General features: G+C 44.0%; 1 protein-coding gene across 1 annotated transcript in view; it reads left to right on the top strand.

Moving 5' to 3' along the window:
• Positions 1-4,527: 4,527 nt before the first annotated feature.
• Positions 4,528-23,689, top strand: part of LOC126456384 (cubilin-like) — a 393,168-nt gene continuing 374,006 nt past the window's right edge. Inside the window, exon 1 of the mRNA XM_050092138.1 lies at positions 4,528-4,652. Coding sequence (XP_049948095.1) covers positions 4,565-4,652 — 88 coding nt within the window. The 5' untranslated portion in view covers positions 4,528-4,564. The remainder of the gene's footprint in view (positions 4,653-23,689) is intronic.

Raw genomic sequence — 23,689 nt, 5'->3', positions numbered from 1 at the left:
AATCCAAGCGCTTCCTTCCCAGTATTTCACTCTAATTTTTCCTTTATGATTATAATACGTTTTAAATATTACAGCCCGCATAAAATTTTTTTGAGAGGTTGAAACGTTTTGCACTACTTTACGTCGTCCAACGCTTATCGTAGGTCGACAGGTCCTATGAACGTGCCTTGATTTTTCTTAAGTCCACCTTCCATTATCAATCGCAACGTCAGAACTGAATCTCTGGTTCCTTTACATTTCGAAAACCTTTACTGATGGTCACCTAAGATAACCTCGCTTTTCTTTTCCGTTCATCTGCATATAATCACTGTCAGCCACTTGGATGCATGAGCTGTTAGGCTGATTTTACAATTAAAAATGAATGATCGTGTTGCATGGTTGGACGGAAGGTTCCATCCGGGGAAGTTCGGCCGCGTTGTTGCAAGTCGTATTTCAGGTGACGCCACATTGGGAGCGACTTGAGTGTCAGTGATAATGAGACGATGATAAGGACAACACAACACCTAGTCCACGAATGGAGAACATCTCCAACATGGCCGCGAATCGAACCTGGCCCCCGTACATTGTACGCAGATACATAACCACTCAGCTTAGCAGACGGACTGATTTTGAATATCTCTCTCACTTATCTGCCCATGATATCTTCGAAACAGAGTTTACAATATTTTTTTTCCGAATGTCTGGTGGTACCTCCAATCTCATTCATTCTACATGCTCACTTAAGCATTTGTTTGACCGCCACCGCCTATAATGTCTTTATACATTCCCGGAAAACGTTATCTTGGCCTTCCGCTTCTTTTATCCCAAACCCTCCAACGTTCTTTCGAAACTATAACTGTAATATTGCTTCCCCTACGTCTTCTAAACACAGTCCCATTTCTTCTATCACGTCGTAGACAGTTCCCCCTCGTACAGACTTACAGATTACTCTTTCGACGTAACCGCTCTTTGCTCTACGTTTTACAGTAGAGTTCTTCCTTCCTCTGAATGTTGATATGTTCTGTATTACATTCACCAAAGGTCCTTTTGACTTTCTGCTGAATCTGTTCTTCTGACGACTATATATTTACTGATCTGTTCAAACTAACTAACAAAACTCCTCTCGAACAGGCCATGAAGGCCCAAAGGCACCGACCGGCCGCCGTGACATCCTCAGACTACAGGTGTCACTGGATGCGGATATTGAGGGGTATATCGTCAGCACACCGCTCTCCCGGTCGTATGTCAGTTTCCGAGACCGGAGCCGCTACTTCTCAATTAAGCAGCTCCTCAGTTTGCCTCACATGGGCGGAGTGCACCCCGCTTGCCAACAGCGCTCGGCAGACCGGATGGTCACCCATCCAAGTGCTAGCCCAGCACGACAGCGCGTAACTTCGGTGATCAGACGGGAACTGGTGTTTCTCTTCACAGCTCTCCTATAATCACGTCGCCTAACCTTTTCAGCAACCGGTTCATTCGCAGGTGATTTTATAATGCCGTATTCCTGTTTTTGCTTGAACATTTTTACACTTTCTTCTTTCGACGATAAATTCGTTTCCACAGTAACCCAAGGTTTCCTTGTAGATGCCTTCCTGGGTCGTTTGGAGAACTTCTAGAGTAAAATTTCAAGTGCTTTATATGCTCACCGGAAAAACAATGGAGGAAGTTAAACGACATAAAACGAAGTTTTGTCGAAAGTAACTGAAAAAGCAGGACAAGTAGGAGTAGGATTCGCGTCCTGGCGGTTCCGTACAAATTTTAAACATCGCTCGTTCACCTATAGGTTATGATGGCTGTTTGTGGGTACCGCAATAAGTGAGATAAATTGCCATACCTTTTGTGGAGCCACTCTACAGCAGTTCTGGACATGTGGGGGTGTCGCACTGTCCTGTTGGAATTGCCCAAGTCCGCCGGAATGCACAATGGACACGAATGGATGCAGGTGAACAGACAGGATGCTTACGTACGTGTCACCTGTCAGAGTCGTATTAGGCGTATTAGGCGTCGCATATCACTCCAACTTTAAGCTCCCCACACCATTACAGAACCTCCACCAGCTTGAAACGGCCCCTGCCAACATGCAGTGTCCACTGATTCATGAGACTGTCTCCATACCCGTACACGTTCATGCGATCGGATAAGGCGTTCGATACAGTTCCCCACAGTCGTTTAATGAACAAAGTAAGAGCATATGGACTATCAGATCAATTGTGTGATTGGATTGAAGAGTTCCTAGATAACAGAACGCAGCATGTCATTCTCAATGGAGCGAAGTCTTCCGAAATAAGAGTGATTTCAGGTGCGCCGCAGGGGAGTGTCGTAGGACCGTTGCTATTCACAATATACATAAATGACCTTGTGGACATCGGAATTTCACTGAGGCTTTTTGCGGATGATGCTGTGATATATCGAGAGGTTGTAACAATGGAAAATTGTACTGAAATGCAGGAGGATCAGCAGCGAATTTACGCATGGTGCAGGGAATAGCAATTGAATCTCAATGTAGACAAGTGTAATGTGCTGCGAATACACAGAAAGAAAGATCCCTTATCATTTAGCTACAATATAGCAGGTCAGCAACTGGAAGCAGTTAATTCCATAAATTATTTGGGAGTACGCATTAGGAGTGATTTAAAATGGAATGATCATATAAAGTTGATCGTCGGTAAAACAGATGCCAGACTGAGATTTATTGGAAGAATCCTAAGGAAATGCAATCCGAAAACAAAGGAAGTATGTTACAGTAGGCTTGTTCGCCCACTGCTTGAATACTGGTCAGCAGTGTGGGATCCGTACCAGATAGGGTTGATAGAAGAGATAGAGAAGATCCAACGGAGACCAGCGCGCTTCATTACAGGATCATTTAGTAATCGCGAAAGCGTTACGGAGATGATAGATAAACTCCAGTGGAAGACTCTGCAGGAGAGACACTCAGTAGCTCGGTACGGGCTTTTGGTGAAGTTTCGAGAACATACCTTCACCGAGGAGTCAAGCAGTATATTGCTCCCTCCTACGTATGTCTCGGGAAGAGACCATGAGGATAAAATCAGAAAGATTAGAGCCCATACAGAGGCATACGGACAATCCTTCTTTCCACGAACAATACGAGATTGGAATAGAAGGGAGAACCGATAGAGGTACTCAAGGTACCCTCCGCCACACACCGTCAGGTGACTTGCGGAGTATGGATGTAGATGTAGATGTAAATTCGAAACGACACTCGCCCGACCAGGCAACATGCTGCCGGTCATCAACAGTCCATTGTAGGTGTTGAAGGGCCCAGGTGAGGCGTAAAGCTTTATGTTGTGCAGTCATCAAGGGTACACGAGTGAGCCTTCGGCTTAGAGAGCAAATATCGATGATGTTTCGTTGAATGGCTCACACGCTGACACTTGTTGATGGTTCAAATGGCTCTGAGCACTATGGAACTTAACATCTGAGGTCATTCGTCCCCTAGAACTTAGAACTATTTAAACCTAACTAACCTAAGGACAACACACACATCCATGCCCGAGGCAGGATTCGAACCTAAGACCGTAGCGGTTGCGCGGTTCCAGACTGTAGCGCGTAGAACCGCTCGGCCACTCTGGCTGGCACACTTGTTGATGGTGCAGCACTGAAATCTGCAGCAATTTGCGGAAGGGCTGCACTTCTGCCACGTCGAACGATTCTCTTCAAAATGGTTCAAATGGCTCTGAGCACTATGGGAATCAACTTCTGAGGTCATTAGTCCCCTAGAACCCAGAACTAGTTAAACCTAACTAACCTAAGAACATCACACACATCCGTGCCCGAGGCAGGATTCGAACCTGCGACCGTAGCGGTCTCGCGGTTCCAGACTACAGCGCCTAGAACCGCACGGCCACTTCGGCCGGCCGATTCTCTTCAGTCGTCATTGGTCCCTTTCTTGCCGTGTCTTCCTCCGGCCGCAGCGATGTCGGAGATTTGACGTTTTCCCGGATTGCCGATATTCACGGCACGCTCTTGAAATGATCGTACGGGAAAATCGGCACTTCATCGCTAATTCGGAGATGCTGGGTCCCATCGCTTGTGCGCCGACTATAATACCTCGTTCTACCTTTCTCGAATCTTGATGACCTGCTATTGTAACATCAGTAACCGATCTAACAACTGCGCCAGAAACTTGTTTTATATAGGCGTTACCGAGCGCAGTGCCGTATTCTGTCTGTCTGCATATCTCTGTATTTCAATACGCATGCCTGTACCAGTTTACTCGGGTCATCGGTGTATATTAGATACATTTGACATGGCCACCTCTCTCCGTCCCTGAGAAAGACAGTTCTTAACATACGGACAGTCACAGGTGGACAATTGTACAAAGGTTTTGTTTTTATCTAGTGGGGTACGGAATCCTAAAACGGAAGCGTGTTTGACAGACAGAGCAAGAAACTTTTGCCTAGGACTAGGATCATCGAATGTTGCTGTCACGGAAGCGAACAGCGCAGGTTGCAGTGATCGGGTGGTGCGCTGGTTGCAGGTCTCTGGCTGGGATGCGGCAGGCTGGAGGCGCCCAGTAGACCGGGCAGGGCAGAGCGAGCGCATCGCGTGGGACCCGGCAGCTGCCATGGCTGTGCGCTGCGCGCCGGCTGCTATCGGCCTGTGCGCGCTCCTGCTGCTCGCCGCCGCCAGCGCCGTCGCAAACGCCAGGAAAGGTCAGTATGAGGGCACAGGGCTGGTGTTCCCACTCAGCTGTTACCCCAGCCTCTGTACGAAATATAACTGTTGACGGGTTGTTTGCATACTCGTCCGACTTTATGGTTTTCATCTTGTATTCGCTATATGGCCCTTGCACTACCACACCTAATGTGACTGCCACGGTTTTCGTATCGTACACGGCCTGAAAGAAAAACAGTTTGCTGCAGTTATTGGGCGAAATAAATATTAATAGCACAACTACGAAATTTAGAAATGTCTTGATCGCACAATTGCCTATTAAGCGTGACGCGATTCAAAATTTCATCATCAGACTGAAGCTGTGAAATGAAATGTACAAGAAAATTAAAGACTGCAAATATGTACGTGTGGTGTCAACCCCAGACACCACACTTGCTAGGTGGTAGCCTTTAAATCGGCCGCGGTCCGTTAGTATACGTCGGACCCGCGTGTCGCCACTATCAGTGATCGCAGACCGAGCGCCGCCACACGGCAGGTCTAGTCTAGAGAGACTCCCTAGCACTCGCCCAGTTGTACAGCCGACTTTGCTAGCAATGGTTCACTGACTACATGCGCTCTCATTTGCAGAGACGACAGTTTAGTATAGCCTTCAGCTACGTCATTTGCTACGACCTAGCAAGGTGCCATATTCAGTTACTAGGAATCTATTCTGAACAGATAACATTGTGAATCACCTATGGTCAAGAGCGATGTTCATCATTAATGGATTAAAGTTAAGTATCAACCTAATTACGTCCGCTTTCTGAATTCTAATTCCTTGTCATGTTCCAGACCTCACGTCAGTATAGTTCTTCCCTCCTCACGCGAGCCTGCGTGAGCTAAAACGCGTGCATTTCGGCTTCCATTCCTAACACGGTGCTGGCTCTTCAGCCAATGCAACAGTAAGTAAGAATGCATCTAAGTATTCCAGTACATGGAAATTTTTATTAGTATCGTACTTACATTAAAATCAAGCACTATTAGAAAGCTCACGAAAGTGAGCACGTAGACTGAACACAATACAGATCTCATCTCATGTAGTTATATTTCACAGTGTCGTGGTCTATTCAACAGAAACAGTGGCAAACTGAGCGTGGCGATTAAGCTATCAAAGAGGTAAGTGGAGCTAGCGTTCACCACAGAAAGCAAGTCTAAGAGTAACTTTAAAAACGTCTATGCACTGCTACTGAGTACATGTCAGCACTGCGTGAACAACTTGACAATATACATGTCTGCCACTTTTGTGGAAGAGAAACTCATGAAAGCGCGTCGTTAGGTAACATTGTAAGTAACGTTACAGAGATAGCCTTTATTCAATAATCAAAACAGAAGAATGGTATGGTAAAATACGAGGTTTGTAACTTAAATAGTGGCAACTATATATTCACAACCGATACAAAAGAGTTACGTGTTTGCACCTGTTACTGTCGTTAAAAGTAGTCGCCAGCGTTGTGTAGAACCCGTTGTCAGCGATGTGGAAGACGTTGTAGACCGTTAGCAGAGACTTCTGTTGATGGTGCGAATTGAGCGATCTACGGCCGGTCGAACAGTTCTGAAACGAATGCCACGAAGTGGTTCCTTCATCGTCAGAATCAAACACAAGTCACAAGCACTTAAGTCCGAGGAGTATGGTGAATGATACAGTACTTCCCAGTCTCATCGAGCGAACAGAGCAGCCACAGCTTGTGCTGTATTCACCTGCGCATTGTCGTGCAAAATTATGGGTGGATTGCACAGAAAGTTTCGCCGCTTCCTTCGCAAAGCTGGTCGCAACTGATTCTCCAAAAACGAACAGTAATACTGTGCACTGACGGTCTGCCGTAGAGGAACGTGATGCGTTAGGGTAACACTATGGCAGTCGTAAACGAGAATCACCATAACTTGAGACCGCTCCATTCGCACCATCAACAGACCAGGCTCTTTCACGTCGCTGACAACGGGTTCTACACAACTCTGGTGACTACTTTGACGGACAGTAGCAGGTGCAAACATGTAACTCTTTTTTATCGGTTGTGAATAAATAGTTGCCACTATTTAAGTTCCAAACCTCGTATAAACATAAAATTGATATAAGCATTAAATAAAATATGAGTTATGAAGGAATAAGTGTACAACCATCACTAAATAACATTTGGTAAGTATCACCAAATATAGTCAAACTGCAATAGCCGAACATGTTATGTCATTCATTACATTTTTTTATTTTTTTTTATTGCCTATATAAGTTTTATATTTTACAATGAAAGTCTTCTGATTTGATTATTGACCAAATACTGCATCTGTAACGTTGTTTACGATGTTATCTGACAACTCAATTTTAATGCAGTCAGTATAGGAATTTCTCTTCCATAAAAGAAGCGTAAATGTACTCGTATTTTGTCAAGTTGTTCACGAGGTGCTGACATGTACTCAGTCGCAGTGCATAGAAGTTCGTAAAGTTGCTGTTTGCCTTGCTCCCCGTGGTCACTGCTAGCGGCACCTACTGGCCATCGTTTACTTCTTTGATAGCTTGATCCCCACACTCAATTTGGCACTTATTCTATTCGAATAGACAACGACACGGTTAAATATGCCTACATGAGATGAGATTTAAATTGTACTTAGCTCACTTTCGTGAGCTTTGTACTAAAGTTTGATTTTAATGTAAGTGCGATAGTAATTAAAATTTCCGTATATTGTTACACTTAAATGCATACTTATTACATATGATCTGCCGTTAATTCTCTTGTACACTTCATTTCACAGCTTTAGTCTGATGATGAAATTTTGAAACGCGTCACGCTTAATAAAGAATTGTGCGATCAAAACCTTTCTATATTTCAAAGTTGTGGCAAATCTGAATGGTCACCTGTCTCTCCCATGGATGTATTTCTCTACCAGGAAATATTTACAGGCCAACGGGATCTCACGTTATTATTCTACCCAACATCGTACCTTTGCAGGCATGGACTAGGACACTACTTGCAGGGAGCCCCTGATTTTAATGGATACGGGAGGATGATGGTAGGAATCGCAACATACATAAAAAGATTTGGAAATCAGCACAAAGAGCTATATTCTGAAATTAGCACAAAACAACGTACTCTTAGCTGAGGGCAGCCTCCACTGATATAGATACACGCAATAACGTATAGAAATAAAGTTCACCTAGAAAGACACAAATTTAACTGAGAACACTTTAGAGAGAAAATAATGAACCATGAGAACTACGTTTCGGCAACAAAAGGCGGGGGTGGGGGGGGCACAATTCTGTGAACTTTGTCGCATGGCTGGCACTGCATCTTTTCCGTAGAATGGCAAAATACTCGCGATCACCAAACGACCGAAACGGCGATCGATCCCCAAACATTAGCCATGTGCCCGGAGCACGAACCGTTAAATTCTGCTATCGCTTGACGGAGCGTACCTACGGAGTACAGGCGGTCGCCAGCGGGATGCGAACTAGTGTAACTTCCAAGAAGACATTCCAGAACGGGATGGAGAGACGATGCTTATGGTTTTTTTTAGCTCAGTGCATTTCCGGTGCCAACTTGCTGGGTGGTCAAGTGGCTAGATGTCGCCTGCTGGGCCATAGACCTAGCCACTTCTTGTTTGTCCCATAAGTTTCCTAAACTAGCGCAGACTCTGCCGCTGGGACGGCGAGATGTTCGTGCTCCTCAAGACAAAGAAACTTGAATCTCTCTAACGGCAGCCGCCATTTTGAAAATTTACTAATTCCTCTCAAAATGACTGCACCTGAGATCTGTTACAGATTCGGTTTGACTGTGTTTGGGAATTCCTGATTAAAATGGTTATTTTGTTTCTGTAATGGTTCAGATGCTTTAATTCGTGAGCAGCGGTTTTTTTCTCGCCAAAAGGTCCCAAATCTTTCCCCTGATTTCTTAATCATTCATTACTCTCGACTCATCCTTTTGTTTCCAGCCTTGCGCGGTCTCCAACGCGCTCGCCACTGTACGTTATGTTTTTGGGAGAGCATTCTGGACATAATCCCCTGGACTGTGGCTGGGCCACTTCTCCGCTATATTCTTTCTTCGAGGAGTACTAGGCCTGGAAGTTACACAGAAGAACTTCAGCGGAGCGTGGATTATATGAAAAACAGCTTTTTTAGTAAATATGGAAAGAGCAAGAGTTGCAGCTTTCAGCGGTTGGGAATGCACTGCTATGCTTTAATCAGTGTATTTGGAGAAATGCATGATACACACTGTGCTACCTTACAATGCATTTATTCACTACCGGTTTTGGTCATGGACCATCTTCTCAATGGAAAAGTATCTATTATAAGAACTTCACATGGCGTACAAGCTATCTAACCAGGAAAGTATATGCGACTACCGACTTGACAACGTAAGAAAATTGATACTTAACGCCGTAATTTTCCTACGTTTTCAAGCCAGCAATGGCGTATACCGTGTTGATTAAATAGCATGTATACCGAGTGAAGCTTTTACAGTAAACATATTACCACTGCGAAGATTGTCCATGATCGAAAACGGTATTGAATAAATGTATGGTAAGACAGCACATGGAGTATCACGCATTTCTCCTAGTATATTTCCGTGGTTAAGCGAGAATCAAATTGGGCGGATTCAGTAGTTCCTAATTTGGTAATATTATTAATGATTCTCGCGATTATTTGGCGGAAAATGAATTGTACCCTATTTTACAGAAAATCAGCGAGACTGTTTATTTAAATTTGTGTACGTATGACTCCATAAAGTATGCAAAAACGAAAGTTTGTGTATGTTATTGGTTCCGCAGATTGCTTACTAGCCAAGTTTAATTGTACAATGCAATGCTTTATATTGTTTCCTGCTATTGCGTTGGTGCATAAGTCTTCAGCGTATTTCCAGAGTTTAACAAACCAAACAATGACACGTGACAAAGACTTAAGTCATCAGTAGTATATTCGCCTTCACAATTTATAACAGTCTGCCATTGCTGGGATAAGTGTTCAATTCCGCGACATTAGGAGTCATGTGGTTTTGAGGTGAGCCATGTTCGGAGCGCATTTCTATCCGGAGAGGAAGTCCCTTCTAGGTTGTTCGATACAGAACGGGAAAGGTGAAAATCTGAGGGCGCAAGATCACGTGAATAATTTGGGTACGGAATGACTTCCCTTGCCAAGTCGTGTATAGTGTTTTTTGTCATCTTAGCAGAATGCGGACGGGCGTTATACTGGAGTAGCATCAGTCCTAGCAGTCTTCCTGGTCTTTGTTCTTTGACTGCGTCTGAAAGATGTCTCAGTTGTTGACAATAAATGTCAGTGGTGATCGTTACACCTCGGGGAAACAATTCGTAGCACACTATGCCGTTGCTGTTCCACCAGATGTATAACATTATCTTCTGTGGATGCACAAGCCTTTGTGCCGGGAGTTGCTACGCTTTTTGGGCTCAATCACTCGTTTATTTTCCTTGTGATAGCATAAAGGCACCATTCCTCGTCACTAGTCACGATACAGGATAGACATGGTCGGTGTTGTTCACAAGCCAATTGATGACGACCAATCATAGACGCACTTATGGTCATCTGAGACTTTTGTAATATTAGCTTAGAGCATGCGGTACACATACACAACATTTGTGAACCTTCCCCATTGCAGGAAAATGTTGCACGATGGTGGAATAATCACATTTCATCACATTTGCCAGTTCTATAGTACACAGACATGTATATTTTGGTTTAATGAGTTTAAACGATCTTCATCAAACCCTAAAGGTATTCCTGAATGTGGGGAATTACTAGTGTCAAATGATCCTCCTTAAAACAAGAAAACTGTTTTCTTGCCGTGCTCTCTGACCAGAGGCATTATCCCTCCACACGGCGCAAATATTTCTGCCTGCCTCTGCTGCTGTCACCCCGCTATGGACCTGAAACAGAAGAATACGACGGAAATGTTCCGATTCCTCCAGTTCATTTTCTAGCCCCCACAAAAAAATGGTTCAAATGGCTCTGAGCACTATGGGACTCAACTGCTGTGGTCATTAGTCCCCTAGAACTTAGAACTACTTAAACCTAACTAACCTAAGGACATCACACACACCCATACCCGAGGCAGGATTCGAACCTGCGACCGTAGCAGCAGCGCGGCTCCGGACTGGAGCGCCCAGAACCGCACGGCCACCGCGGCCGGCTAGCCCCCACAGGTCCACTCACTATCTCCAAATTACAAAATAACAGATTGAAGATTCAAACAGCAAACAGTTAACTACAAGTGAAAGATGACTATCGATAAATAAACCCATAGCAACCGGAATACCATTACGCAAAATACAAACGCTACCCATTTACATTCACTATTCTTGTAACCTGATATTTTACACCCAGCTCTAGGAGCGCTAGCGATAGACATAAGGTTATAGTCATCATCTGAGAAAAATGAAGCTGTGACCATAGACTTTGTTGATGTTGTTCAACCTTCAATGTGACAAATTTTCCGAATTAGTGGAGACCTAGGTTGAAGAAGTCTGCAATTTTGAGTGTTCAGGAAACGTTAGCCCTCGCCGTCGATCTGGAAATGTCTGCCACGCAATGGCTTCTCCTTGCGTGGATAGAGGGAAATGTAGAACACTGGGGTTAGCCAAAATTTAAAAGCCCAAGGAGCAGCATTTTTGACTGTATCCTATGCGTTGTCGAGGTGCAAACCCACCACCTGGAACAGCTTCCCGCAATGCTTCGGTTTTAGAGTCTCTCATACTCTCGTCACACGATTTCAGTACTTTACTTCTGTGACGGTTTGCTCCTTAGATCACAATCTGTTAGAATCACATTGTGACTGATTTTCACTTTTTCCGCTATTGCTCCGATTGTTATAAACCGCTCTTCGCGTAGCAGCCCTTCTCTTGCGGTTATCGATTCTTCACAGTGGACTGGTCTGCGTTCTTCGTCGTTTACATTTATTTGACCACACTGGAAGCATATGCGCCTCCTATCAGGTATGTCTCATGATGGTTCAAATGGTTCAAATGGCTCTGAGCAGTATGGGACATACCATCTGAGAGCATCAGTCCCCTAGAACTTAGAACTACCTAAACCTAACTAACCTAAGGACATCACACATATCCATGCCCGAGGCAGGATTCGAACCTGCGACCGTAGCAGTCGCGCGGTTCCAGACCGAAGCGTCTAGAATCGTTCGGCCACCGCGGCCGGCCTCATGATGTTGCATTGCGGCCATACATCTCCACGAACTCACTGTTTTACCCCTTTCAATTTAGAGAACGAATTGCCACACGACGTTCCACATCGTGAATGGGCTGCATTGTTTTGATTTGGCCTATGTAGCGCTCTGATGACGCATTATAGCGCGAGGATTTCGGGTGTCAAGGACTGCACACATGTACCGGTAAGTAAATGAATCATTAAACGCGTAACTATTTTTTCAAGATCATAATCAAAGCTTTTTGCCCATCTTATAAAGTGGTGAACCCTACCACCACTGTATTTTATCGGAGCTAGACTTAAAGGCGTACAAATGTATCTGCTGCAGACTACTAGGGTTGAGATTTTTTCCCCTCTTACATCAGATATTCAGCCAAACTGATAATTAACTGGAATTTAAAATGTGCTATCTGTAATCCTTTTATTAAGCTTTCACTTCTCACCAGCTCCGAAATTGCAAAATGTCTTTCTTTTGTCATCTGTTTAAACAACAATACATAATTGAAACTCATGACCCAAAACATCATGACCACTGGCCACTGCAACCTTGAATGCCACCTGGTGGGGTTGGCGACACATAACATGTTACGCAGTAAGGAGAATGTACAGTGATCAGCCAAATCATTATGACCACCTACCCTCCGGCCCGTAGATCCAACTTTGGGACAGATAACAGCTGCGACACGTCGTTGCATGGAAGCAATGAGGACCTGGAAGGTCGCTGGAGGGAGTTGCCACCACATTTGCACTCGCGGGTCACATAATTCCTGTAAATTCCAAAGGGAGGGACGATAAGCAATGACGCCACGTTCAGTCACATACCAGATTTGTTCGATCGAGCTCAGATATGGCGAGCTGAGGCCAACACATGAATTAGACTCTCCACTGTGTTCTTCGAACCACTCCATTACACTCCTAGTCTTTTGACATGGCGCGTTATCTTGTTGAAAAATGCCACTTCCATTGGGAAACTTGATCACCATGAAGAAGTGTACGTCGTCTGCAACCAGTGTACGATTCTCCTTGGCCGTCATGGTGTCTTGCACGAGCTTGACTGATCCATGGATGCCCACGTGAAGGTTTCCCAGAGCATAATGGAACCGCCGCAAGCTTATCTCCGTTTCGCAGTACAGATGTCAAAGAGTTGCTCCCCTGGAAGATGACGGATTCTCGCCCTCCCATCGCCCTGTAGAAGGTATCGGGATTCATCAGCCCATGTAACATAGTACCCTGCACCAACGTCCAGTGCCGATGGTCCCGTGCCCATTTCAGTCGTGTTTGGCGATGTCGTGGTGTTAGCTTTGCATAAGCATGAGTCATGGGCTGCGGAGACCAATAGTTAGGAGCGTTCGGTGCACTGTGTGTTCAGACACATTTCTACTCTGCCCAGCTTTAAAGTCTGGTATCAGTTCCGTCACAGTTTTCCGCCTGTCATATTTTACCAGCCTGCCCCGTCTATGACGTCCGACTTCTGTAATGAGGGGCGGCTACCCAACCCAACGACTTCTGGACGGGGTTTCACCTTATTTTCGCCAGGTGTTGAAGACGCTCACCACAGCATTCCTCGAACACCCTACAAGTCGTGCAGTTTCGAAAATGTTCGTTTCCAGCCTCTCGGTCATCGGTGAAACTCCTATCGATCGCGCGACTTCCTCATTCTGCACAGGGACAGCACGCTCCCTGATACTCCACGCACGGTGCGTGTGCCTGACTAGCAGCAGCTCCTCGCCAGGCGACGTTTCTATCGTCTGGACGGATTTATAATATCGATAGTTGGTTGGTGCTCACAGTGCCTGGCGCTTGGGTACGAGCATCATGGAAACGTCAAACTTGGTTGCCTGTTGACAAGCTACTGTCGTGGGCATTCATGGACAGGGACTCAAGGACGATGAAGACCACAACAAGGTGTTGGACGTAAAGGCCTCACCACAGTACGTGCGGGTCGAAAGTTTGTGCTCTCTGCGAAGCAAGATAGATGGCGAACTGCGGCAAATCTGACGACAGGGTACAGCAACGGTCCTTAGGATACTACGCCGTTCAGCGCATATGGCTGAACATGGTTGGATATTGGGCAACTCCTTGTGTTCCCACGTTGAGCAAACGACAGGGCTAGTAACCATTGCAGTGGGCATGCGAGCATGAAAAGAGGACCGTTAAGGGATCTGTGTCGCTTAGTCGGATGAATCATGTTTCATGTTACTCTGGTCGATGGTCGCTTCCGGGTACTCTAATATCCTAGCTTTCGGCTGTTCAAAACGTACACTGTGTCACTGACGCAGGCTGGTTCTGGCAGTACTATGTTATAAGTGACAATGAACTTTGCTGCCATGGTACTTGTGGTAGCTAGCAATGGTATTACGACAACTGAGGATTACGAGAACATTATTGCGGACCACCTGCATGCCTTTATTTTTTCTCCTCCAGCAAGGGACACTTCCAGTCAGATACCACGCCAAGTCACAGACAGAATCGTACTGCAGTGTTTTGAGGAACACGAAAGTGACTAAAATTCTGATGTCCTCGTCACCCGATGGAATACGTGTTGGACGCCGTCTCCAGTAAACCACAGGCCCGAAATTTACGGTAATGGCGTGACCTCTGCGTAGACATCTGATACCACACACCAGTGGGAAGCCACCAAGGGCTTATTCAAACCACTTCAAGCTAAATCCTTACTTATTGCGTCCGAGAGGTGGACCAGAGGTGGTGATAATATTTTGTTTAATTCGTGTATAACCATAACGTCCTCCAAATTCTTACCGTCCATTGCAAAAGAACTACAGTGCTAATCCAACTATTCGCACTGTGAAATGAACGACGGTCTTGTCTCAAAAAATTAGGAAGTGCCAAACTCGTAGGATTTTTTCTGTATTTGTTAAAAGTCCCAAGTCAGTATTACGCCCCTGCTGCGTTAAGGGAATACATTTTTATCTGCAAAAGACAACACGCAGGTGGAGCGCAAGAACAAGTGTATTAGCAGGACGCAAACGGCCTGCGGTACAACTACGTTTCGGCATGAACACATCCGTAAGTTGCAGTGTTTGATGCTTGTGTGAACCGACCGACTCACTGCCATATACTGCTAACATCTGTAGTTAATAGTACGAATTTGGATGGAACAAAAATAAATGAGGCTACGGCGCAAGACACTGTCGATTGTCATTACTCAGCAATACTCTCAACATAAGCTGTTGGAAGATCACTTGGAGGTGATAAGTTTCTTTAATTTACGTCTATGGTCACACTCTTTTTTGTTTAACAGATTACCGGTTTCGGTCTTTAATGACCATCATCAGATATGTTTCAAACAAACGAAGTCCTAGTGTACTGAAGCCATAGTGGCATCGTCAAATGTAAAATGCGGAATCAGCACCAGCATCGTCAAATATGTGATTTATATGTATTTTACGATGCTCGTGCTGATTCCGCATTTACCATTTGACGATGCCACTATGGCTGCAGTACATTAGGACTTCGTTTTTATGAAACAGATCTGATGATGGTCATTAAAGACTGAAACCGGTAATTTGTTAAAGAAAAAAGATTGTGACAACAGACGTAAATTAAAGAAACTTATTATATATACGGGTCACTGTGTTTTTTCGCGACGATGTCGCAGCTTGTGAAACTTAGAGGTGAAATGATTATGAATTACATTTGGGGTTTTGGAGACAATAGAAGGCGCGAAAATGCACAGGCAAAACCAGGAATACAGAAATACAAGGCACTTATGAATGAAAATAATAGGAAGTGCAGGGAAGCTAAGGCGGAACGGCTGAATGAAAAGTGTGAAGAAATCGAAAGAGAAATGATTGTCAGATTGACCCAGCATACAGAAAGGTCAAAACAGCCTTCTGTGAAATTAAAAACAAAAATAGTAACATTAAGAGTTCACTCGGAATTTCACTGATAAATACGGAGGAGAGAGCGGATAGGTGGAAAGCGTACATTGAAGGCGTGTATGAGACGAAAAACTTATATGACGACTTGATAGGAGAAACGGTAGTTTATACAGACGAGATAGGAGTTTCAGTATATGAACCAGAATTTAAAAGAGCTTTAGAATACTAAACATCGAATAAGGCAGAAGGACTGGATAACATTACATGGGAATTTTTAAATTATTGGAGGAATCGGTAAAAAACCACTATTCACTTTTGTGTGTCAAGATTGTGTGAGTCTGGCGATATATCAACTGATTTCCGCAAAAACATCAATGCAATTCCAAAGATTACAAGAACCGAGAAGTGCGAGAATTGTCGCACAATGACCTTAACAGCTCATGCATCCAAGTCGCTGGCAAGAATAACATACAGAAGGATGGAAAATTAAATTGAGGATGTATTAGATGACGATGTTCGCTTTAGGAAAGATAAAACCACTATTGGGTCAATTCTGACGTTGCGATCAATAATGGAAGCAAGACTAACGAAAATTCTAGATACATTCGTAGGAATTGGCAAATGGTGCGAGATATTCCAAATTCTGATGAAAATAGGAGTAAGCTACAGAAAAAGCCAAGAGGGAACAATAAGAGTGAAAGACCAAGAACGAAGCACTCAGATTAGAAAGGGTGCAAGACAGGAATGCAGTCTTTCACCGCTACTGTGCAATCTATACATGGAAGACACAATAACGTAAATTAAAAAAAAATTCAAGAACGGAAATAAAATTCAAGGTGAATGGATATAAATGGTAAGATTCAATTATGACATCGCCGTCCTCAGTAAAAATGAAGAAGAATTTCAGGATCTGCTGAATGGAGTGGTCTAATGAGTACAGAATATGGATTTAGAGAATATCGAAGAAAGACGAAATTGGTGAGAAAACAGAAATGAGAAAGGCGAGAAACTTAACATCATTATTTGTGATCACGAAGTAAATGAAGTTAAGGACTTCTGCGACCTAGGCTGCAAAATAACCCATACGGATGGAGTATGGAGGACGTAAAAACCAGACTAGCAGTGGCAAGAAGGCATTCCGAAGTGTACTAGTATCAAACAAAGGCTTTAATTTGAGGAAGAAATTTCTGAGAATTTACGGTAGGAGTACAACATTGTATGGTAGTGAAGCGTGGACAGTGGGAAAACTGGAAAATAAGAGAATTGAAGTATTTGAGATGTGGTCCTACAGAAGAAAGTTAAAAATTAGATAGACTGATAAGGTGAGGAACGAGAAGGATCTCCACAGAATCGGCTAGGGGATGAATACATAGATAACACTCACAAGAACAGGGACAGGACTGTAGGACATCTGTTCAGACTTGACGGAATGACTTCCGTGGTACTAGAGGGAGTTGTAGAGGGTTAAGATGCATAAGTGAGGACGTAGGTTGCAAGTGCTATTCTGAGATGAAGAAGTTTGCACAGGGGAGGAATTCGTGGAGGGCCACATCAAATTTTTAAGTCCTGTAGTGACAACGTATTGGTCCATCGTTTATGAGAGGGAAACAGAACGCAGACATAGCAGCACTCCCTCCTTAGGAAAGCCATACTCCGATTCGTTTATGTAATAATCACATTTGCATAGTCAAGTCAAATGAAGCTAGAGATATAAGCGCAAATAATGTTGCAGTAAGATAGAGAATTTAAAAAGTAAGTTCTCCATTCAAAGGGGAGCGAGTGTCTAACTTCATTGTACGTTACGGCATTGCAAGCTCTTTTCACTCTGTCTTCATAGTTCTTAAGGGATAGAAAGTTGAAAATTTCGGGCAAAGAGCGTGTTTCCAAAATGAATTTTCACTGTGAATCTGAGTGTGCACTGATCTGAAACTTGTTGCCAGATTCAACCTGTATGCCTGGGATCTTTGCCTTTAGCGATGAAGTGCTCTACCGACTGACTTCTCTTACCCGCTAGGATTCATATGAATGCTGTTGCCCCCCGCCTGCAATACAACACTTTCTATTTAGTTCCGTAGTCTTATGTAGCGTTCTCCTCTCCATTTTTTTCTTCTCAGATATCATTTACTGATTAATTAGTTGATTAATTTTATCTCTTCTGCAGTCTTACTTTCAGTGTCATTAAATAAATGTAAAAAGGTAGAGACCACTTTTGTTTGTAAGTGGAACAGAGCGAACGCATGAAGGAAGCGCTCTCTCTTTTTTACATCAGATTCACTGAAATATGGAGTTTCAAGTATTTTCGTATGGATTGATGTCAAGAAAATTTGATACACATGTAATTTACTGTCAGCAAAATATCGCTGTGGAGGCAACAGCCACCTGTCAATCAAAGAAGTGGGGATAGAGGTGGAAATAAGTGTATCTCACGACGCGCTACTACTAAAATTTATTTATCAAGTAATTGTGAATGAGAGCAGTTAATGACTTTCAACACACATAACAAATAATTTGAAACCCTTACCAAACTTTTATGGCTGGCAGTCCTCCACCCCCCCCCCCCAAAATTATGAAGGTAAAATGTTTGTAGCTTAGTATATTATCGCTGTTCATGGAGTAAAATTGCTGCACCGGGCTTGACGTTTCAGTTTGTTTCTTCTTTACTACTAACTACATTTTGCATACAGTATTAATGTATACCACTAAATGTACCTTCCAAATCACATCATTCTACTACACATTGTTCAGGAGGTATGACGTCATAAACAACGAGTGCGTGAAAACTGTGGCATCATGCAAGACTTTTAATATCATACTCCTTTGTTACTAATACTACTCGCAACACAGCTGGCAGTATCCGTGTGTGCCACTGAATGTACTAACAAAATTCTAAGATTGTGCATCCTATAGTTCAGGAGATATGACGTCATAAACAGTGAGCTGGGCTTAAACGAAATTGCGGGGCGTACTTCGGGAAAGCTACAGGGGAACCATGTGTACCACTATGTTGAATTTATGTGAAACATATGTGTCATGTCTTGAAGTGGGCAAAGCCGTAAGTAAAAGGCTCCTCCTGAACCCCTAGATCCATTTCAACTCAACTTGGTGCTCATACTACTTACTATATGGACAGAAATACTGTTGGGGTAAGAACAAGGAACCTCTTATTCGAGTAGAGGTGATATCGCGAAGAGAGAGGTGGCCAGGAGGAGAAGGCCAAACAGAGAGAAGGGAGTATGGGACAGAGAAGGTGAAGGGAAAAAGCACGGGAACGGAAGAGAAGGAACCGGACGATAAAGGGTGGAGGAAAGGTTGAGATAAACTGAGAAATGAAAGAGAGGGAGATGGACAGAGAGAAGGAGCAAGCGAAGATGGTGAGATAGCGGGGGGTTGGGGGGGGGGGGCACAGGAGGATGTGTGCAGGGAGATGGGGAAGAGGAGATGGAGAGAAGCAGGAGGAGCCGACGGACAGGAAAACCAGGAGGTCAGAGAGGGAACAGGAGGATATAGACAGAAAAAGGAAAGATGAGGGTAACAGAAGAGAGAGAGGAAAAGAATGAGATGGACTTACAAGGGGTGAAGCGGAGACAGAGGGGCAAGAGGATACTGACAGAGGGAAGGAGGACGAGATGGACAGAGGAAGAAGGAGCAGAAGGTCAGAGTGGAGAGCAGCAGATGAACAGAGAGAGGGGGAGGGGGGAGATGGATGGAGTGGGTGAGGTAGATGTGTCTTGTGGAGGGCTATGACGAGTGCTTGTACAGCGTAGTGTTAGGTTTCTGTTGTTATGGATGAAGCGACACCACCACCACTCCTGCACTTGCTGGCGAAATATCGGCAGTGAAAATTTTCCACTACCATGATTGATACCGGCTTACCTCCGAGCGGAGCGTGCTTAAGCGACCTCGGCTATGGAGACACGTAAGTAACGATTACGCTTGTAAAAACATGTAAGAGCGCTAACCAAAGAGAATTCAGGTATAAACGAAAATAGAAGGCAAAAAGTTATAAAAGAAAGAGCTCTCCACCGACACGCACCACTGCGGCGTCGTTAGGTAAACTTGTAAAACTATCACGATTCGTGAATCAGAAATATTCTTTACGTAGATCTTAAAACACGCTAGACATAAATTTACACAATGCCGGACACTCACTACTGATACTACACGTTTTGAAGAAATTTATTGAAGTGAGATTATAGATATTAGAAACCACAACACGATACTCTCGCTGTAAAACCTTGGCTCCGTTACAAGAAACGAAAATGCTATAAACGATGCAACTGCTGCACCGTGAGCTGCAGTAGTCGTAGAAAGTTGTAGAGTGTCACACTATTCATGCATAACCATCTAGTTCTAAGGTGAGATGTTTACTTCTGAAAATAATACCTACAATTCTGTGTCCATAAGATGAAATTACTTGTAAAGACTAATGCGATAATTTTCACTACCGTTGCTAAAGACCATGAAGAAGACGATGTGAAGGAATTCTGCTACCTTTTAAGCGAAGTTACTCAGTAACGTAAAAACAAGGAGGATACAAGAAGGCACTAGGACAGGTAAAGGGAGCATTCCTCTAAAAAGAAGAGATAGTCTTAATATAAGGATGACATTTCCGAGAAAGTGTGGAAGTGTATTTTGGACTGTGGAAAATACGAAAATGAAGTACCTCGAATCATTTCGTATGTGACGCTGTACAACGACGTCGAAAATTTGGAGGACAAATGAGATAATACATATAGAGATTTCCAATCGAATCGGTAAGAAATGGAATGAGTGGAAAACACTGACTGTAAAAGGTGACAGATTGATAGGAAACGTATTGCGTAAACAGAAGACTGTCAAGAGGGAGTTTTATCGTGGCAGAACAGCAGGGGAAGAGAGTACGAACCACACCCAACCAATAACTGACATCTTTCGATGTAACTGCTACTCTGAGAGTATGATGATGGTGATGTCAGCACACGGGTGAGGGACTTGTTACAGACCATGTCGTACCTGTCAGAAGACTGATGGTCTAAGAAGAGAAAAAAGGAAAAAAATAATCATAAGACAGGTTGTGCTCTGAGATGAGGGTGAGAATTCAGTAGCTCACATTATGCCCTGAGCACAAGTTAAAACATAAGAATATCTATTTCTAAAATAAATATTTCGCTTTACAGCAGAGTGAAGGTCCTTCAAACTTCTTACACTCTGCTGTAGAATAAAATATTCATTCGGGAAACAATCGCTTATACTGTAACCAAGACATTTCTGTCATTTCTCTGGAGTTTATTTTCGTCCAGGAGTATTACTTCTGTTAGACGTTTAACTGAGCTGCAACATTTAGAAGGTAGGCGAGAAGCAAATTTTTGAGGGGTGATCATGAATCGCGCCGAGATAGCTGAGTCAGTAAGAGATTTCCCGAGAAAATAGAGGCTATAGGTTCTTCCACTGCCAGGATTCGAAACAGCTCTCTCTGAGATATGCGCCACCGCACATGCATGCATTAGTTGAAGGCCGAGTTCAAATGAGGCAGCTAAATGTTTCCAAACGCTTTATATCTCTACATAAAATATGTGTATTTGCATTACAATACTGTGATGTTTTTCGAAAGGAAGTATGAACTCAATAACGCAGTTATCTCATACATTGAGTATTTCCAATAGTAGGTAGTGCAATTCACTCAGCCTGCCGTTCGAGCGATTGGGAACTCTGTAACTACAAACCCTGCAAGTACGTATACTACACTTTTATGCGAGTGGAAGCGTCCGGATGCTCCTCTGTAAGAGCTCTGTATGCCTTTCGATCACGCTGTATTATACGTTACTTAGAATAACTTCAGCAGAGTACTGAATAAGGTGCTGGAAATGGTGTGGTACAAGAGTAATTAGATACATGTCACTAGGGTTATCATTAGGTTGGTTCGTAGGATCGTAGCGTTTTTGCTTTGCAAGTTGGTATTCTGCTTACTATTGATTCATTTTTCTATTGCTATTATTTATTTGTAGCTCACTGCTGCTATTTGTGTTTGCATATTGTCATTTTGTCATTTGGAGGTAGTGAGTGGCGTTGTGGACACTAAATGTGGACTGCTAAGTTGAGAAATCGAACAATTTCTGACATACCCTTCTGTTAGAGTTAAATGGAAGGGTGACAGGAGCGAAGGCAGCCAGAAACAAAAGGTGGATCGTTTTTCCATTATTTAAGAAGACCTTCGGGGTTTCAAGAAGATCGTTTAAACAGATTAATCCACAATGATCCACATCAGTGTACTGGGTAGCTGACAAACGTGATGAACTGTGATCATCGCACCATCGTGCGGCATTTGGATACAATGGGGAATGTTCAAAAGTCTTGTATGGGTATCGTATGCTCTAAGTCATCATCACAAAAATCAGTGGGTGGCCATAATGTACATTTCTGCTTACGCGTCATCAATTGGCTCGTGAACAACACCGACCATTCCTATCCTGTATCGTAACTGGTAACGAAGAACGGTATCTTTGTACTAACATAAGGAAAAGGAAGAAATGGCTGAGCACGCCTGTACAAAGATAATGTTAGGCATCTGGTGGAACAGTGACACTATGAATTGCTTCCAAGAGGTGTAACCATCAGTGCTGACATTTCTTGTCGACACCTCAGACGTCCTGCAGACGCAATCCAGGAAAAACGACCAGGAAGACTGCGTGAATTGATGCTACTCCACGATAACGCCCACCTGTTTTCTGCTAGACTGACAGTCAACACCGTATACGAGATGGGCTGGGAATTCCGCACCCACCTTATTCACCTGATCTTGCGCCCTGAGCTATTCATCTCTTCCGCTCTCTATCGAATAACCTTCAACGATCTTCCTTTTCAGATGCAAATGCGCTCTAAACTACATCACAGGACGACATTTTTTTTTTACAATTGGTTTGAAGAACATTCTGAACTGTTCGAGCGAATGATTTGCCTTCGCACATCTCCTGACATGAATCCCATCGAACGTATAGGGGAAATAATCGAGAGGTCAGTTCGTGCACAAAATCCTGCACCGACAGCACTTTCGCAGTTATGGGCGTTTATAAAGGTAGCATAGCTCAATATTTCTGCAACGATTTGTTGAGTCCACGCCACTTCGAATTGTTGTATTACGCCAGCCAAAAGGACGTCTGATATGAGACTAGGAAGAATCCCAAGACTTTTGTCACTACAGTGTGCATACTTGAGGGTCGAGGTTGCGAAAGAAGAGATTAGAAATACCGAAGTGATTCGGCGTTAGCTACACGAAGGAAGGAATTCCATAAAAGTGTAGTACTAACTGTGTGTTTATGAGTGAGTGCGTGTGTGTGTGTACGTGTGTGTGTATGCGCATGTATGTGCGTGTGCGTGTGAGTGTTTGATATTTTGGTTAAGCTCATATTATCAAGGACAACTTCAACATAACTCAGCTGTGCACAGATATCGCAAAACTTGTACGACCGTTTATTAGCGAAAAATGCGAAGAGAGAGTCGGAAATTTATTTACCGGAGCACGACGGAATTGAGGAACGTGGCTCGCCCTGAGTTGACGTCCCGCAGGCAGCGTCCAGGCGTCGCGGGGCTACAATTTGTGCGAGCGCGTTGAGGGCCGAGACGCAGGAACGCCGGATCTGATTGCGCCCCGCGAGAGGCGCGGTCCGCCTCGTGATTGCCGGCGCGCCGGCAGATGCCGGAGCGTCAGCCGGCTGCAGGGAGAGGCCACCTCGCGCTAAATGAACCGCACCTAACCGTTACCAATACTCCGTCCCTCTGCTCCGCTTCTGATTCTGCCTTCCGGCTCGACGGACAACACCAGCCTGTACCATCTCCAGCCTAGCGAACCGTATACCCCCACATTCTTACAGATATCAGCTGGAGACATTTTCCCCCCCTCTCATTAGCACTGAAAATGTGACTCGCTTGTTTTAACAGTGTCCGCCTGTACCACATCACGACAGGTAATCATAAATGCTGCCTCCAAACTGTAAAGTTACTTTGTTAGTTTTTTACGCAGGGAAGGCCCAGCTCCACAGTATAGTTGCACGAGGAAAGT

The sequence above is a fragment of the Schistocerca serialis genome, chromosome 2, assembly GCF_023864345.2.
Source record: "Schistocerca serialis cubense isolate TAMUIC-IGC-003099 chromosome 2, iqSchSeri2.2, whole genome shotgun sequence".
NCBI classification, from domain to species: Eukaryota; Metazoa; Arthropoda; class Insecta; order Orthoptera; family Acrididae; genus Schistocerca; species Schistocerca serialis.
The sequence above is the reverse complement of the archived record's forward strand: the minus strand, read 5'-3'. Positions and strand labels throughout refer to the sequence as shown.